Below are 17,506 nucleotides of genomic sequence, written 5' to 3'. Positions count from 1 at the left end.
TACACCCCCTGGCAGGACCATTTAGGAATCCCTGCAGTGGAGTGTGTTGTCCCTATAACTGCTTGGAGTTTGGTATTAGGGAAAAAAAATCTGATTGTCCCCTTCTGAGAAATGCGTGGCTTCTCTGAGATTCAGTTCTGGTTTCCAGACTGCCCAGGAAGTTCCTTGCAGGTACTGAGTATTTACTTTAGGTAGCAATGTAGGGATAGATTAATGACTGTTTGTCTTCCTCCAATGTGCTCCTCTTAGCACAGAGAGGCTTTTAGGTGATTTGTTCACTTCTTGTCTCTGTGTTACATTTTGGTAATTTTCACAATATTTCTAACGGTTTTATTATTATTATATTTGTTATGGTGATCTGTGATCAGTGATCTTTGATGTTACTATTGTAATTGCTTTGGCATTTTTTTTAGCAAAAAAAAAAAGTATTTTGTAATAAAAAAAAGTAGCTTCTCTTTTTTATCTTTTTACCCATTTTTGTTGTTTAGTCACTAAGTTGTGTCCAACTCTTTGTGACTCCATGGACTGCAGCAAGCCGGGCTTCCCTGTCCTTTACTGTTTCCCAGAGTTTGCTCAGATTCATATCCATTGAGTCGATGATACTGTCTAACCATCTCCTCTTCTGCCATCCTCTTCTCCTTTTGCCTTCAATATTTCCCAGCATCGGGTATTTTCCAATGAATCGGCTGTTTGGAAAAGAGTCATACCCATAGGGCATTCACTTATGATTCCTTTAGCACAGAGGTTTCTGGTAGAAATATCAGCTCAGTCCCTAAAACTTGATCACATCTAATGTTTTTAATTCAAGAATTCTGGGATCAACAGCAAGGGGTGAAAATCTCCCGTAGTTCACCTTTGTGATTGTTCTTGCCCAAAGTTCTGTGTGCTGCCGATAACATCAAAGGACCAACTAGACATGGTGTCTAACCCCACTGATAATATTCCTTTTAAAAAACAGAAAAAATACACATCAACTTGCTGTGCTATGGTCTAAATTTTTGTCTCGGAAGTATTATAGGTGAATCTATTTCCAGATGCTGCAAATAACGGAAAATAATGGAAAACGGGAATCAGGGTCTCCGTCCTTAAAATGTGTTTCAGTTTGCATTTTGATAGCAGTTTAGAAATGTTATCGCTTGTTTTGTCACAGACATAATTCACATCTTTCTTCGGGTACTGTAAACAAGAGAAATGGTTTAATGGCCCCATAAAGGCACTCTGCTGATAGCTGAGATTAGGCCCTTTAGTAATGGATGTCAGTGTGTGTATGTGAGTGGTATGTGTCCGCGGTGGGGGTAGGGCAAGCTTGAAAGAGGTAAATGTACTGGAAAAGAATCTATGAGAGGCTTAGATGCAGCTGAAGTGCCTGCCGATTTTCTCTAAGTCTTGGAAGATGGATTTATTAAGCATGTAACACTATTGTCTTTATTTGTACACAAACGTTCGCCTTTGCTTCTGGAATTTAACCCTGTTCTAATTGAGGTCATTGCCACCCATTTATCACTTGGAATTGAAGTGTTATTAACTTAAAGTGAATGCTTTTCATTTGGTGAGTGTATTCCCAACTACATATATTTATATAAAAGGCTACATGCATTTTTCATGCCATACTTGTATCTGGCCTTAAATGACCTAATTTATGTATACCATTTACTTTTTCTCCTTTTTACAGAGACTTTTTAAAAATTCACTGCCATAGCCAAGTGAAATTTTTTTTACAAGTGTTTTAGTGTCCACAGAATGATTTGTTTTGACTTTCTCAGTTGTATTTTGTAGACAAGTATAGAAAACTCTCCGCATTATACATAACTATGGCCTAAGTTATCTTTGAAATTCCTCAAGGCACATAAATTTCTAATGTTTTAGAGCCTCAATAATATGTCATTTTTTTCACCATCATGTTTGTGTATATCCCTGTAAATTGGCCACACAGGGCTGTTTATCTGATTTGGAGAGTCAGAGTAAACACAGGGTTAATAAAGTCAACTCGAATGTCCCTTGTTAACTAACTTAGAGTACCCTAACACTAGGAGGTGTCACTATGCCATCCATCCACTTTTGTATTTTCTTTTTTCTTTTTCTTTGCAGACCATAATCTAGAATAGGGATCAACAAACTTTTTTTTTTTTTCCTGTAAAGGATCAGGTGGTAAATATTTTAGATTTGGTGGGTCAAAGGGTTTCTGTCACATTGTTACTCAATGTAGTCCTAGACTCTACAAAAATGAATGGGTGGAAAAGTGTTCCAATAAAACTTTATTGACCAGAACAGCTGGGAAACTGGATTGACCCATGGGCTGTGTGATTTGCCATCTCCTGTTCTAGAATACTGTTTTTTTGTTGTTGTTCAGTCTCTAAGTTGTGTCCAACTCTGCCACTAAGCACACCAGGCCTCCCTGTCCTTCACCATCTCCTGGAGTTTTCCCAAGTTCAAGTCCATTGAATTGGTGATGCCATCCAACCATCTCCTCCTTTGTCACCCTCTTCTTCTGCCTTTACTCTCTCCCAGCATCAGTGTCTTTTCCAATGAGTTGGCTCTTCACATCAGGTGGCCAAAGTATTGGAGCTTCAGCCTTAGCATCAGTCCTTCCAGTGAATACTCAGGGTTGATTTCCTTTAAGATTGACTGGTTTGATCTCCTTGTTGTCTGAGGGACTCTCAAGAAATTTGTTCAGTAGATCATTCTAAAATAGATTTTTTTGAGCAGCCCAGAAATCTCACTATCAAAATCAAGAGTATCTCATCAAGGCTCTAAACTCCCATCTAATATTGATTCAAAAACTACAGATGTGATTCAAAGATGTAGTTTTATTTAGATAAGTAGTTAAAAATGTGATGTGTTTCTCTTCCCAGGGTAATTGTTTTGTACTCACAGAAATTACTGCTCTATTTCACTTGCATGTATGATAAGAGTTGGGAGGAAAGCAAAGTGAAAGGTCACAGCTGAGACAACTTATCATTGTATTTATGCTCACTGTCCACCTAGAGAAGGGGACCCATCATTTGTGACATTTTGGTTATCAGAGTCACAGGGAAGCTTTATTGTTGGATAGCAATATTTTTCCTTCAGTGGAATATGAGTGGTGTGAATTTTTAAATGCCTTTGGTCCCAGCAATAAGTTGAAAGAAGGCAGATGCCTAAAAGCAAGCATGAATGCTCTGAGAATTGTTTTCATTTAGATGCAGGTGCCTGGAATATATTATTAAGGTTATGTATATAGAAATATGCATTGCATACACATGAATTGATCAAACTTGAAGACTGGCTAATATACTTATTAGAACTTTTATTTTTAAAAAATAAGTAACATTATGAAGCTCTAATTGGACTTCTATGAGCTCTTGATTGTAGGACTTACTGTTCAACTTCTGTAACTCTGCATGTCCTGCCCCTTAGCAAATGGCATAATGTCTAGGCCAGTAAATGGATGAATTAATGAAGAAATACATGGATAAAGAAACATCTGATATAATGTTACAGTGGTTCTCAGGCATGATGGAAATCTTAAGTGTGCCTACACAAAGTAAATTTGAATTGTATGGTCAAGGGTTCAAGAGTTGCTGCCCGAAGCCCAAGGCTTTAATTCCTACCTGTAATAAATTAGTCCTAGGCTTTTAGTTAGGCATGAAGCTTAGCTTCTTTATGCCTCTTAAATTTTTTTTTTCAAAATTAGAATGCTAATGTCCTTCTTGTCTTGAATGATGAGAATCCAGAGTTGTTGAAGATTCTTTGAAAACTTTATAATACTGTGTAAATTTGAGTTTTTGAGGCTTTGCAGGAGTGATTTCTATCACTATTCCAAACTCGGTGAGCGTTCAGTATATTAATATTAACGCCAACCGTTAAGCATATTATCTTTCTTAAATTTACTTCATGTTCACTATAGAAATATAAACAAAAACTGAATTCATAGATTTCATTGTTTACTGTCTGAACTAACATGAACCAATCAATCATAACATGGTCTATTTTCAGTTTAGTAGTACCAAAAGAATACTTTAGGGTCATGATTGTTTAGGAAATTATTCTTCTATGAGCAAATTGTCAAATTCATTCATTTTCTACATCAATATTGTAGATGTTCACATATGACTTATCACATGTCTACCCTGAACCAAGGGACTTCCCTGATGGCTTAATGGTAAAGAATCCGCCTGCCAATTCAGGAGACTCAGGTTCAATCCCTGAGTCAGGAAGATCCCCTGGAGAAGGAAATAGCAACCCACTACAGTAATTCTTGTCTCGGAAATCCTATGGACAGAGAAGCCTGGTGGGCTATACAGTCCACGGGGTCACAAAAGAGTCAGACACAACTTTGTGACTAAACAACACCCTGAACCAAAGACTTGGTTGTATGCCAGCATTGTTGCATTTGGAGAGCCAAGGGCCCTACATTCTATGCTCCAGGAGAATGATGACAGGAGTGTGCCTCTGGTCTAAAATGTGGGCAGGAAAAAATAATAGAAGCCAAGATGATGCCTCAGAGTTCCAAAATGAAAGCAATCGCTAATCTAGCAAATACTTTACAATGAATACCATAACCCCAAGTAAACTTTGTGAATTAAGAAGTGGTTAAGTTTATTTTGGAAGTGCATTTTTTAACGTCTTGGTGTTTTGGAGCTCTTAAATTTAACCATTAGAGGAACTCAGTCATTGTAAGTCAGCCTTAAGATGTGGTTTTAAAGGTCAAGCCTCCATCAAAGCAAAAATGCAAGATGCATCTCTTGAGAGTTCTCTTGGCATCTCTTCCTAAAAATCTGATTGTCCGGAGGAGTTGCAGGTCATAAAAGTTTGCATGGAAATGTGGTTGAGGAAGTCGGCAGATGAATGATACAAACTGTCTGAAGTCAGGGATAGAAAGTAACAAACACTGGGAGCCATCACTTGTTTGTAAATGAAGTGAAGGAGTTAACTCTGTTGATTTGATCCACTTGAAGAAGGAAAGATTCACTGTAATTAAAACTACAAACAATGCGGATGCCTGTAGCCCTCTGTTGCCGAACAGGCAGGACAGTACAGTAAGCGAGATGAAATGTACCTAGCAGCCCAGGCAGCAGGCTGGAGCCATGTTCAGCGAAAGTAATTTAATTAGTGTTGATCATGACTCCAGATGATGGTGATTTGATAAGGAATAATTTAGTACTTAACAGCCTTTTACATGCACCAACTCCATGTGGGAAGGTAAAGCAAATTGCACAAAATGAATGTGCTGCTTCCACTTGTGCCCGTGCCAGTGAGCTGGAAAACTGCCTGTTCACAGACGCTCAGACTCTCAGCCCTGTGATGAAATACCCAAACCCGGTCTTCCCTCTGGAAGGAGTCTCTGTACTACCCTTACCGAAGAATAAAGAAGTCATTTTTAAGATCTGAGATCTCCAGGAAGCAGAAGACTGAAAATGAGGAAAATAAAGTTGCTTTGGTTCTTTTGCAAAAGATTGAAGATCTCAGGTTGGCTTCTTTTTTCGTCCTCAATGCAGCAATTAAAAACAAAACAAAACCTAGCATTTGGCTTATGATTAGAAAAAAAAGTCATGGTTCCAAGAGCCTACAGCGATTAAGAGGCCCACACACGGAGAGATTACAGGAGCCCTAAACCTCTTGGAGAACCTGTGAGAATCCTTGAGTGTTGGCATCTAACAAAAAGGAAGACATTGTTCAACTTCATTTTTTTTTTTTTAAGTCTTTTCAAGTCTTGGACCTGTTTCAGGGCAGCATACATTGGATCCAAGTGTTGCCAAGATCATTGTGGATCTGAAACTTGGCTGGTTATGAGAATCACCTAGAAAATTTTAAAAGATAATGCTGATCTGTATACCAGCTGAAGTGAAGCAGAGTTCCTGGGAATGGTGTATGAGTTTGCTAGAGTCACCATTTTTGTTGTTTAATTGCTAAGTCATGTCGGATTCTTTTGTGACCCCATGGACTGTAGCCCACCAGGCTCCTCTGTCCATTGGATTTCCCGGGCGAGAATACTGGAGTGGGTTGCCATTTCCTATTCCTAGGGATCTTCCCCACCCAGGGATCCAACCCGCATCTCCTGCTGGGCAGGGAGATTCATTACCACTGAGCCCCCAGTGAAGCCCAGGGCTGCCATTACAAAGTATCATAAACTAGGTGGCTTACAAAGTGTAAATTTATTGTCTTACAACTCTGGAAGCTAGGAGTCTGAGGTGAAAGTGTTGGCAGGGTTCTGATGGCTGTGAGAGAGAGAGTGTTCTTTGCCTCTTCCCTAGATTATGGCAGTTGCAGGCAATTTTGGCAATTCTTGGCTTGAAGAAGCATCACTCTAATATCTGCCTTCATTTCACATGGTATTCTCACTGTGTTTCTCTGTCCTAATGCCCTGTTTGTATGAGGACACCAGTAATACTAGATTACATTCCACTCTAATGACCCTATCTTAACTAGTTTTCCAAATAAGATCATGTCTGAGGTAGGACTTCAAGTTAAAATTTGGAGGGGACACAGTTGAACTAATGACATATGAAATATTAGAATCCCTGCTGTTTTTTTTTCAAAATTTCCTTGAGTATTTTGATGATTGGCCAAATTTGGGGATCCTTTGTTTAGGGATCAGCTTCCCTCTGAGTACACTTTGGTTGTCCTTATGTTCTTCTACGGTCACTCCAAGAAGTTCTTGGGGCCAGTCTGAAAGCTCCAGATGGTGTATTTACAAGGATGAGTTATGCTTTTTTGCTTCTAGGTTGATATTAATGAACGTTTTGATAGAAGGCTACTGTCCTGCTAGGAATCTTTCCTGATGGTACCCCAGAGTTGTCATCCCTCCCCTGAGTCATCTGGAATTATTTATCCTGTGAAGTTGAAGCACATTATCAGATGTCTCTACTGGAACAGGAGGGCAGGCATTTTCAAACATCTCAATTTGTAGAGCGTTGCTTGATGTTTCTCATATTTTTATTTATTTTTTATTTTTTTATCTTTTTGACTTATTTATGTGGGGATAAAATACATAAAAAATAAATTTTATTATTTTGACCAGCTTTAAATGTTCAATTTATTTATTTATTTATTTTTTTTGAACAGAGGAAAATTTATGCGTCGAACCTGGACTGGTCACTTATGATAATATACATGCTACAATTCCATATTTGTTTCTCATATTTTTAAACCTTTTTTGGGAGCAAAACATTTATCTCAATGTAAAAATCTTAAGTATATTACTTGGTGAATTTTACATATGTATATACTCGTAATCACTGTGTAGAGCAAATATAAAATATTTACAGCTCTGTAGAGATCCACCTGCTAGTGCAGGAGATGCAGATTTGATTCCCAGGTTGGGAGGGTCCCCTGGAAAAGGAAATGGCAACCCACTCTAATATTCTTGCCTGGAAAACTCCATGGACAGAGGAGCCAGGCAGGCTAGATTCCATGGGGTTGGGAAGCAATCGGACATAACCTAGTGACTAAACATCAACATTAGGTTACTAGTTCCCTCTCTGTCATTAATACTCCCATCCACCAATGGAAGATTCTTCCACTGTCAGGGTGGTCTGTTCTTCAAATTCCTTTACTGCATCCTCCTTGGTGCTTGTCTTCTTTTACTCAGCTTACCATCTGAGAGATGTTCTATGTGTTAGCAGTGTGTTCCTTGTTATTATTGTAGAGTATTCCATTGTATGAATAAGCCACACATTATTTACCCATTCTTATGCTAATGAACATTGGAATTTTTCCAGTTTTGATAATATGAATAAAGCTGCTATGAATATGTCCTTTTGGCGAACATATTCTCTTTGATATCCACCGAAGAGAGTCGTTACTAGATCACAGGGGAGGTTTATATGAAGACTTGGTTGATACTGCCAAAAAGCTTTCCAGAGTGTTTGTATGTGTGTGTGTGTGAGTTTATACTCTCAGTAGCATATATTTAAAAGTTCTTATTGCTTTAGGTCTTCTTCATGTCTTTGTAATGTTAATCTTTAGCCATCCTAGTAGGTATATAGTATAACCTGACGTGACTTTATCTGCAATTTCTTGATGAGTAAAGATTAATACCTTTTCATATATGTTCATTTTGTTGCTCATTTATTTTGCTATTTGGATATCTTCTTTTATGAACTGCCTGTTTGAATCTTTTGCCTAATTTTAATTGGGTTGTTTCTTTTCTCTCTTTGTAACAATTTTTATTAGGTTGAGTATGATATCTTTGATCTTTCTATAGCAAGTAACTTCGTGGTGTGTGTAGCTTAGTGTCTGGAGGAAGAAAAGTTCTTAATTTCAATGAAGCCTAATCCATAAATTATTTTCTTTTATGGTTAATGCCTTTGCATCCTGTTCACTAATTCTTTCCTACTTCGTGGTCCCAAAGACTTTTAAAACATAGTAATGTTGAATATAGTAGTCTCTGATAATGTCTGATATTTTGATAAATATGATCAACTTTGCATCGTACTGCCAATTTATTAGCTTTTGAGATCTCATCCATTTTTATTCATACAAATTAATTCTGATCTCTCAGGTATGATTTGAGTTCCTTTGATGTTGGTACTGCTTTTTCTTAGGAAAATATAAAACCCAATACTTAATCTAAAGTGCTGAACTTAAGATATGCACATTTTGTTGTATATGTTCTAGTAAGTCATAAAGAGTTGAAAACTATTTGTTAAGAAAGCAGCAAATGCACGATTAATATATTACAAGGTTTCATTATACAATATTTGTCATTCTAAGAAGTAGCATACACACACACACACATGCAGAGGGAAAAAAAATTTCTTAAAGGATGCTACTTTAAATCCTTTGTGTTTTTGTTTCATAATTTAAAAGCATTTTATCTTGCGGATTTAGGATTTAGATAAAAGTAAACTGCTTTTAACATTTATCAACATTTTTCTATTTGATTCTTCCCCTACACATCTTTTTCTGGATTATTTTAATGAAATTTCAGGACTTATTTTTTTTTATCCGTAAATATTTTATGAAGCTTTAGCTTTAAACATTTTTTTTGGAACAACTGCCATTTCATTATCACATTCAACAAAATTAACAATAATTTCTTACCTAGTCCACATTGAAATATTCATTGGAAAGTTGTCTCTTTTAGTTGTTTTGTTCAAATCAGAATCCAAGCAAGTCCTCATGTTATGAAGTGATTCCTGAGGTTGTTAAGCCTCTTTCATCTTAGCATTTTATAAATTATAACTTTCTGACTTGGTAAAGTTAATGAACATATGTACCATTTGCATATGAAAACATACATAATTTTCCCTTTGTTTCTGTTCCTCTGACTCTCTACTTGGAGTAGGTTTATTAAACACACATTAAATTAGAAAAAATACTTTGAAATAGATCACTCAGTGAAATAATTGTATTATTATTTATTAAGTTTTCCTCAAACAACTAATTTAGGTGACAAATTTGCTTTCCACAGTGCTTCAGATGTTTCTTGAGTATCACTGAACATTTCAGTCAAAATTATGTGCTTATATTAACAAATTTATTTTCTTGGAGCTTGATAGTTCTTGATATCAATTTCTTATACTAAAATTATATTTGACATTCAAGCTAGTACAAGTTTATAATGCTGTAATGTTATGATCAAGATTGAATGACATCATAAACCACAAAGTTTCTCTTATCGTATCTTCATTTATAGTATATGTACTTAATATTTTGTATTTTAATCTCAGGTTTTACAGAGTTGGGATAACTATCCACAGTGGGTCCTTCTTGGGCTTATCCTTGATTATTCATACCTGTGCATATTGTATGAAACTAAAATTCATTCTCATGTCTGTTTTTCCTCTTATCTTTTTATTTATTTTTCCATTTTTACTAAAACTTCAGTTATTCTGAGGATCTCTAGTATATATTTTTTCAGCTTCATATAAAATAACAAAAATATATAACCTTATTTTATTTTTTAGTTTGAGAGATATGATTCCAACCTAAATATACATATTTATTCATATTTTATGATATTATCTTTATATTATATTGAACAGTAATGACGTGACAATGTCATATGAAAAAGGAGAAACTATCATTTCATATAGAATAATTGCTTTATGGTCATAATATACAAAAAATAACTTTAATGCATTTCTCACAATATATCTTCACACTTCTCTTAAGTAGTTAGACAAGTACTTTTATCTGTAGTTTTATATATAAGCACTGGCCACAAAGATGTTGAGTTTCTATCCTTTTGTCCAAAGTATCGTTTGCTACCCTAGGAACGGCTGCTGGGGTTTCTTCGTTTTTATTCCATTAAATCATTACTATTGATGCACTTGAAATATTTTCCTTTCAATTAATTCTTAAAGTATGCTCCTATTTTCAGTTAATTCTTGAATAATCACTTATGGTTTTTTCCTGCTTGAGTTATTGGAAAACTTGCTGAAATATTTTTCAAGTTTATTTTCTGAAATTGAACTTCTCGTTTTGTTAGTATCAGTTAAGCCAGTTGCAAGTAGTTCATTTGACTCTCAGTGATGAGAAAGTTCAAGCGTGCCTTTTGTTATACAGTAAAAGCAAGCAGTGAGTATGTGGAGAGTACATAAGATTCTCCAGAACCTTTCCTTGCATGAAACTTGTCCAGTGTGATTTTTCTCATGTATGAAAGTTAATATGAAATGTTAGTGACATTTTAACCAAGAGGGATAGAACAGGTTAGTGTACTTAATTCCTAACAGGATTTCATTTTTGTGGGTACTTTTGTTTTGTTTTCTAGTGGCTTTTCATGGCCTCCCACTGAAAATCAAGAAAGAACCCCACAGTCCATGTTCAGAACTCGGCTCTGCCTGCAGTCAAGAACAGCCCTTTAAATTCAGCTATGGAGAAAAGTGCCTGTACAATGTCAGGTAAAGTAATTGCGTGCATAGCGAGCACCTGATGGTTCTTAATGAAACACAAATTTACCATAATATAAAATCTCAAGTCTTATTTTATAAGAGTTACATCTTTAGCATGTAACAAGCTAATTAGGTCATGTATTGAGCAGAACTCAAAAGGACCGTTTACTGTCTGATCATGTACTTCTATAATCATTTTAAAGCAGTAATTTTTATCCAGATCATGAGCTTTCCCACAACTGTTAGGTGATGCATCCTGAGATTGTAAAAAGGGCATGAACAGGTACTGAAAGTTCAGTTCTCATTAGAAAGAATGCATTATGCACTTTGGAGTTTGTAGGGGGAAAACAATTAAGCATTTGGCAGGTTTGAACAGTACATGAGTTATCTGACAGGCTTTGCAGATGATCTATAAGATGCATTCATGGACAGTTGCGGTAAAGTTAGAATTTTATAAGGCTTAGCAGAGGCTATTATCTGTTAAAAAACCAGTTGTTCCTTCTGATGATAATAAAGGGTGGAGCAGTAGAAGTACATTGTTCCTTTGTTGGAAGATTTGATAACATGTATGTTCATTAAAAACCCTTCACAGTAAATTGCATTCTACTGCTTTTCATATTGGCCTCTAATTGCATAAGAAAAAGTTGGCTCTGTATATTGCATGTTATTACTCTCAATTACAGTAGAGACAGTCCTTTAAAGGAGTTAGTTTAGAAACTTATAAAAATGATTACAAATATTTGCAGTCTTATAAATTATGTTGATTCAAGTTCATAATGCATTATGATTCAGAGGAGTCTTCTCTTTCCTCAGATTTTTTTTTTTAACCTATACTCTGTTTCCTTCTGCAGAATAATTTTATTTTTTTTCCATTCTTTAAATCGAAGTATAGCTGAAAGTTAGAGGTGTACAATATAGTGACTCACAATATTTAAAGTTATGCTCCATTTATAGTTATTATAAAATATTGGCTACACTGCCAGTGTTGTACAATATGTTCTTATAGATTATTTTACTCCTAGTAATTTGTGCCTCTTAATCTCCTACCCCTGTATGCCCTTCCTGCTTCCCTCTACCCACTGGAAAGCATTCACTTGTTCTTTGCATCTGTGAGTCTGCTTCCTTTTTGTTACATTCACTAGTTTGTTGTTTAAGATATTTAAGATTAAAAAAACTTTGATTTGTATAGTTTCATGGTACCTGACCAGTGCTTGAATATTTCATTACTATTTGTTCTTGCAAACTTGTCTTCTGTATCCTCTTTCCTAGAAGGTTCACCAGAGTCTGAAATGATGAAGGTGGTTCAGTTGAACTGCAAAGCTCTTATAGAAGCCTACAATTAAAGCATAGAGTTCAGATAAAACAGTACTGATCAATCTGAGTTTTATTTTATAATGTTTTCAATTTTTGCATTTTCTCCTTATGAATGCTATGTATTCCTAGAGTAATTATATAACATATTTGGAGGATTTTTAATAATAAACCAAATAGGTATAGAATTGTCATTTCATTTTAGCACTGATCAGACATGTGACTATGGAAGAACTACTGCTTTATAGACATTTAAAAAAAAATCTGACTTTCATAAATTAATGGTAGAATTACCTGTATATTTTGAGATTCTTCTCGGGGACCAATAATTCCCTACAGTGGTTTATTGGATTAATTCTGATTTTTCCACTTCTATATGAACAGTGTAACTCAGTATAGCATTTTATGAGAAAAACGTAATATCCTCGGACAGAAGATGTATCATTATTTTTCACATGGGAATGAGACAGGTGAAACATTTTATAAAAGTACATTCTCATTCAGAAATACTGGGAAAGGAAACAGATGGAACCACATAGTATGAGTTTGTGGACTTTGCTATAAAGGAAGAAAGACTTATGCAGCCCATACTCCTCTACTTCTGTAGTTTCATGCTTGGGTGTAATTCTTTTGTATGGATGGAGCAACAGGATAAATTATTACATAAGTCAATTTTTTTTAAAGAAAAAATATACTGGTGTATACTTTTTATCTTAAAAGGAAACAGATTATTTTAACCTAGATATTTTTTATTCAGAAACTTAAATATAATTTGTTTTCAATAAAGTATTTTTAGATTAGAAGAGTTAATTAAATCATATCCCTGAGAACTATGCTAAAGACTGCAATGTAAATTCATAATGTGTATAAAAACAAGCTTACTCATTTTATTCCTTTGTAATTATGTTTAGAAGTTAGACTGTGATAACAGGATTTTATTCTTAAGAACATTATTTTGTGCCTATTCTTATGCTCCAGGAAGGTTTAAATATATCAGAGACGTTTTAATTTGCCTCATAAATCTTTATTATCTCATGTGAGGAAGTTAATGCCAGGCATCGTTTATTTTACACTAAAAGAATGAAAATAAGGCAAAAGTATCAGCTTCTTAGAATTCTACAACAAAGGCGAGTCAAGTATGATCTGCATCTCGTGAAACTGATACGACTTCTTATTCTAAAGTCTTCTGTAATGTAGAAGGATTATAATATCAGAAATATTTAATGATCTAGAAAATATCTATGAAACTTGCTTAAGGAGACGTATCAAGAACAGATGGTAATAGGGACTTCCCTGGTTGTTCAGTGGTTAAAACTCCACACTTCCAATGCAGGGAGCATAAGTTCGATCCCTCATAGGATCCTGCATGTCACACCGTGTGGCCAAAAAAAAAAAAAAACAAAGAATAGACAGAAATAATGTCACTGCTTTTGCTGACAGATTTTCCTTATGCTATGTTGCTTGTATATGTATTAAAAATAGATGTTTTATATTTATCCTGTTTCCAAGTGATAACATTATCCTATTTTCTGTTTAAGTATGTGACTGTTTTGATGATTACATGTTCTAGAATTGCAAAAACCAAAAGCCATACCATTCTAAGCTTCCTTAGGACTTTAGCCTGAAGTATTTTTTTCCTTCCTTGGGGAACGGAATTGTAATTTTTCCCAAGAAAGACACATTCTCTTTTCTCTTGTCTCTTGGGTAGTGCCTATGATCAGAAGCCACAAGTGGGAATGAGGCCCTCCAACCCCCCAACACCATCCAGCACTCCAGTGTCCCCCCTGCACCATGCATCTCCCAACTCAGCTCACACTTCAAAACCTGACCGCGCCTTCCCAGCTCACCTCCCTCCATCGCAGCCCATCCAAGACAGCAGCTACCCCATGGATCACAGGTAAAGTGCAAGGACCTTATAAAAAAAGTTTATTGGAATATAGTTGATTTACATTGTGTGTGTTAGTTTCTGCTATACAGCAAAGTGAATCAGTTATACGTATATCTACTCTTTTTTAGATTCTTTTCCCATATAGGTCATTACAGAGTATTGAGTAGAGTTCCCTATGCTATGATATCATATCCTTATTAGTTATCTATTATATCAATGGTAGTGTGCATATGTCAATCCCAATCTCCCAATTTATTCCTCCCTATTTATTCTACCCTTTATTCCTTGGTAACTGCAAGTACCATTAAAAACAACAACAACAACAAAAAAAGCAAAACTGTTTTTAGCATTCTTGGAAAAAGTCCCTTTTACCACTTCCTAGGACCTATAGTAAATTCAAGGCGAGTGTATTAATTTTAAATAGTTTTAGAGTTTGCTCTGTCTTTAGCTATAAATAATTTGTGGAGAAGGTCATTTATAATTATTCCTTTATAAACATTTAAATTGGTTGCTAAAATGGAAAATTAATCTATATACTGACATTTGAACATTTCCCTTTCTCTTTGCTTGAATTAAATTGCTTCACTTAAACTTTAAATCAGATCATCCCATTTTTATGAGCATATGTGTGTACTTGTAAAATAAAGTTAGGAGACTAATTTTAGTAGATGGCTTATGGAATTAGGTTCTTTACCTTAGACTGACTGGTTTAGCTGTACATAGTTTTGCAGAAGAGAACTTATTTGATAGAACTCTCTTTCCTCCTTTCCAAGTGATGGATGTTTAATGTCAGTAGATACATGACCCTGAACGCTGAGACTATAACATTAAAGTGATAGAGACTGAAGCAGTATTACTTAGAAAGGAGCAAGACAAGACACAACATAGAGCTAGAGAATGTGCCCTGCTGGGTAATTCTCAACTCTTAGGGATTTAAAAATTTGTGTTTGAATATAATATTGAGGGACCCTTAGAGGCCTTAATAATACAACTTAAAAACACAGTTCAGTTGTATACAGCATTTATTGTTTCCCCTTCTACCCTTTACTTATGTAGAGCAAGTGGTGTGTTAGTAAATGGTTAACAATAGAATCTATAGAAGAAAACCCAAAAGACTTTGATCTGTAGCATTTGATGAGTCTGTGATGTAAATGTTGCCCCCATGGCAGATTCCAAGCTATCAATATGACAACCCTGAATGTGGAACTGGAAAGAAATGTATAGTAACATGCCATGAAATTAAGTAGTATTTCTGCCAAACAGGTACAACAGGCATGATCTCGAAAGCATGATTAGTATGTTATTGTACAATTGCTCAGTTGTGTCTGACTCTTTGCGACCCTGTGGACTGTAGCACACCAGGCTCTCTGTCCATGTAATTCTCCAGGCAAGAATACTGGAGTGGGTTGCCATTCCCTTTCCCAGGGGATCTTCCCAACCAAGGGATTGAACCCAGGTCTCCTGCATTGCAGGCAGATTCTTTACCTTCTGAGCCACCAGGGAACCCCAAACTTAACAATAAGCCTGTGCAAAGGGGTTCTGACGCACTATTGTAAAAATAACTCAGCCAAAGGAATCTTCCAGATCAGCAGAGGAAACCCCAAAATGTGCCACTGGCAACTTTCTTAAAATAAGGAAATACTCAGATCTGCTTTTTATAGATTATTTAATGGGACTCAACCTCAAATTCAGTCACTCTTCTGATATGAAAGGATAAGATGAAAGCATTCTTTCCAGTCTGAAACCAAATAATAACCTTTCTACCTTGGTTTCCATCCCTGTGTCCTCTTGTGCTTTGGTTATGAAATGCTGTCCATTATCTTTTTCTTCTCACCCTGTGGACCTGAGACTTTCTCAGAGTGTAATGGTATGAGCATCTGTGTAAACAGTTTTATAAATACAGATGAAAGAAATCTTATTGCCGGGTGGGCCATTGAACAGATGCACATTGTGTAGGACTGATGGGGGGATAGAGAGGACGATGCAGAAAAAAGCAAGTTTTGTTTTGTCTACTTCTGGGGACTTCCCAGAGTTCTTGGTCCCAAGCCTCTCACCCCTCAGACGAGGGTCAGAATTAGAGGTGGTATGGTTGGTGCTCTCTGAAGTTCTGTCTTACGGAAGGTGACTGCTGAACAAGTGGTGTGGCTGTTTTTAGGTGACCTAACTGGAGATGCCATAGCCAAATCCATTTGAGTTTCTGTCCTTGATGTCAAATATTTGAGACTGAGAACAGCCGGCCCGGAACTAGGAGAGGGAAGCTCAGGTCTTTTCCCAGTGTCCCCCGCGGAGCGTGGAGGCCAGTACCAGCTGGCCCATCCCAGGAAAATCTCTGAAGCCGTATGTTTCTGAGGAGGATTTCTTGGAGAGCTCTCGCCAACAAATGACAGTCCCTCAGTTATAAATGGCAAATTTGCTCTGGGAACAGATCCTGTCCCCAAATAGCCCCCTCCAGCCCAGCACCCAGCCTCTCTCAGGGAACACTTCATGGCCAACTGGGCTGCACCCTGCTTCCTCTCCTCAGCCCTCTCTGCTCCTCGGCCCAGCCCTTTGGCACTTTTCCCTGAACCCACTGTGCAGGAGTCCTGTCTCGTTTTCTGTGTTTCCCATCACTTAGACGCTGTTTTTCTATACCCAAGAGTTCATCAGCATGCTCTCCTTACCCATGCACTCTCTTCCAGAAGCTTCTGAGTGCATTTCTCTTTACCATCAGTCATAAGAATGTCATCACAAACTTGTAGTTTCTTAGGAAGGATATGTGTGTTGATATATGTATGGTCCTCAGTGAGTATCAGCTGGAATCACGTTGACTCCTGCAAGCAAATGGCTTGACTTTTTTTTTAAAACAAAGCTTTTAGCAGAAGTATTATTAACTTCCTTGTAGGGCTTCCCAAGTGAACAAGAGTTCTTATTTTAACTTCAAGTTACAATTTTCTGATTCACTCCTTGACAGTTCTTAATGATAATTTCTGTTTCTTTTTTTGGCTAATGAAATAAGCAAGAGAAAGGAAATGAATGCAGTGCCAGTCAGCCTGACTGTTTGGCAATATCTGAGTTTCTAAGTTGGTTTTCTGCAGGTGTAGTTGGAATTTCAGTGCTTTTCATGGCAGCTGGTGAGGCTAGGGTTAAATCACAGGGTGGAGTGTTCTGAGAAACGCTAAAGCAATCGTTCTGCCATTCTTTTGCTTTTCCCTTGTTTTCATTTAACGTTACCAAAATTAAATGTTAACTCTCCAAATTAAAGTCACAGGAATGCTTTTAGAAAGGTGCAGGGGAATTAATAGGCATACATTTGCTCATAGAAATGTCAGATAGGTTATTTTTAAGCACTCCTGGGCATTTTAGAGCACTTTTAAATCTTTAATTAATCCACATCTTTGTGGTGGGTCAATGGTATTAGGATGAGACACGCAGAACTGAATGATGATGTGATGAGCCAGTCAGTACAGTAGATAACCAAGAAGGAAAGAGTGTAGGAATTCACCATCAGCCT

General features: G+C 36.4%; 1 protein-coding gene across 1 annotated transcript in view; it reads left to right on the top strand.

Moving 5' to 3' along the window:
- ETV1 (ETS variant transcription factor 1) overlaps positions 1–17,506 on the top strand; it is a 97,480-nt gene that overhangs the window by 42,279 nt on the left and 37,695 nt on the right. Inside the window, exons 7-8 of the mRNA XM_055420513.2 lie at positions 10,697–10,826; positions 13,837–14,025. Coding sequence (XP_055276488.1) covers positions 10,697–10,826; positions 13,837–14,025 — 319 coding nt within the window. The remainder of the gene's footprint in view (positions 1–10,696; positions 10,827–13,836; positions 14,026–17,506) is intronic.

Source organism: Moschus berezovskii, chromosome 3 (assembly GCF_049115385.1).
Source record: "Moschus berezovskii isolate FMDL1 chromosome 3, NW_MosBer_1.0, whole genome shotgun sequence".
NCBI classification, from domain to species: Eukaryota; Metazoa; Chordata; class Mammalia; order Artiodactyla; family Moschidae; genus Moschus; species Moschus berezovskii.
Note: the sequence above shows the minus strand (reverse complement) of the source record. Positions and strands in the feature narration are given on the sequence as shown.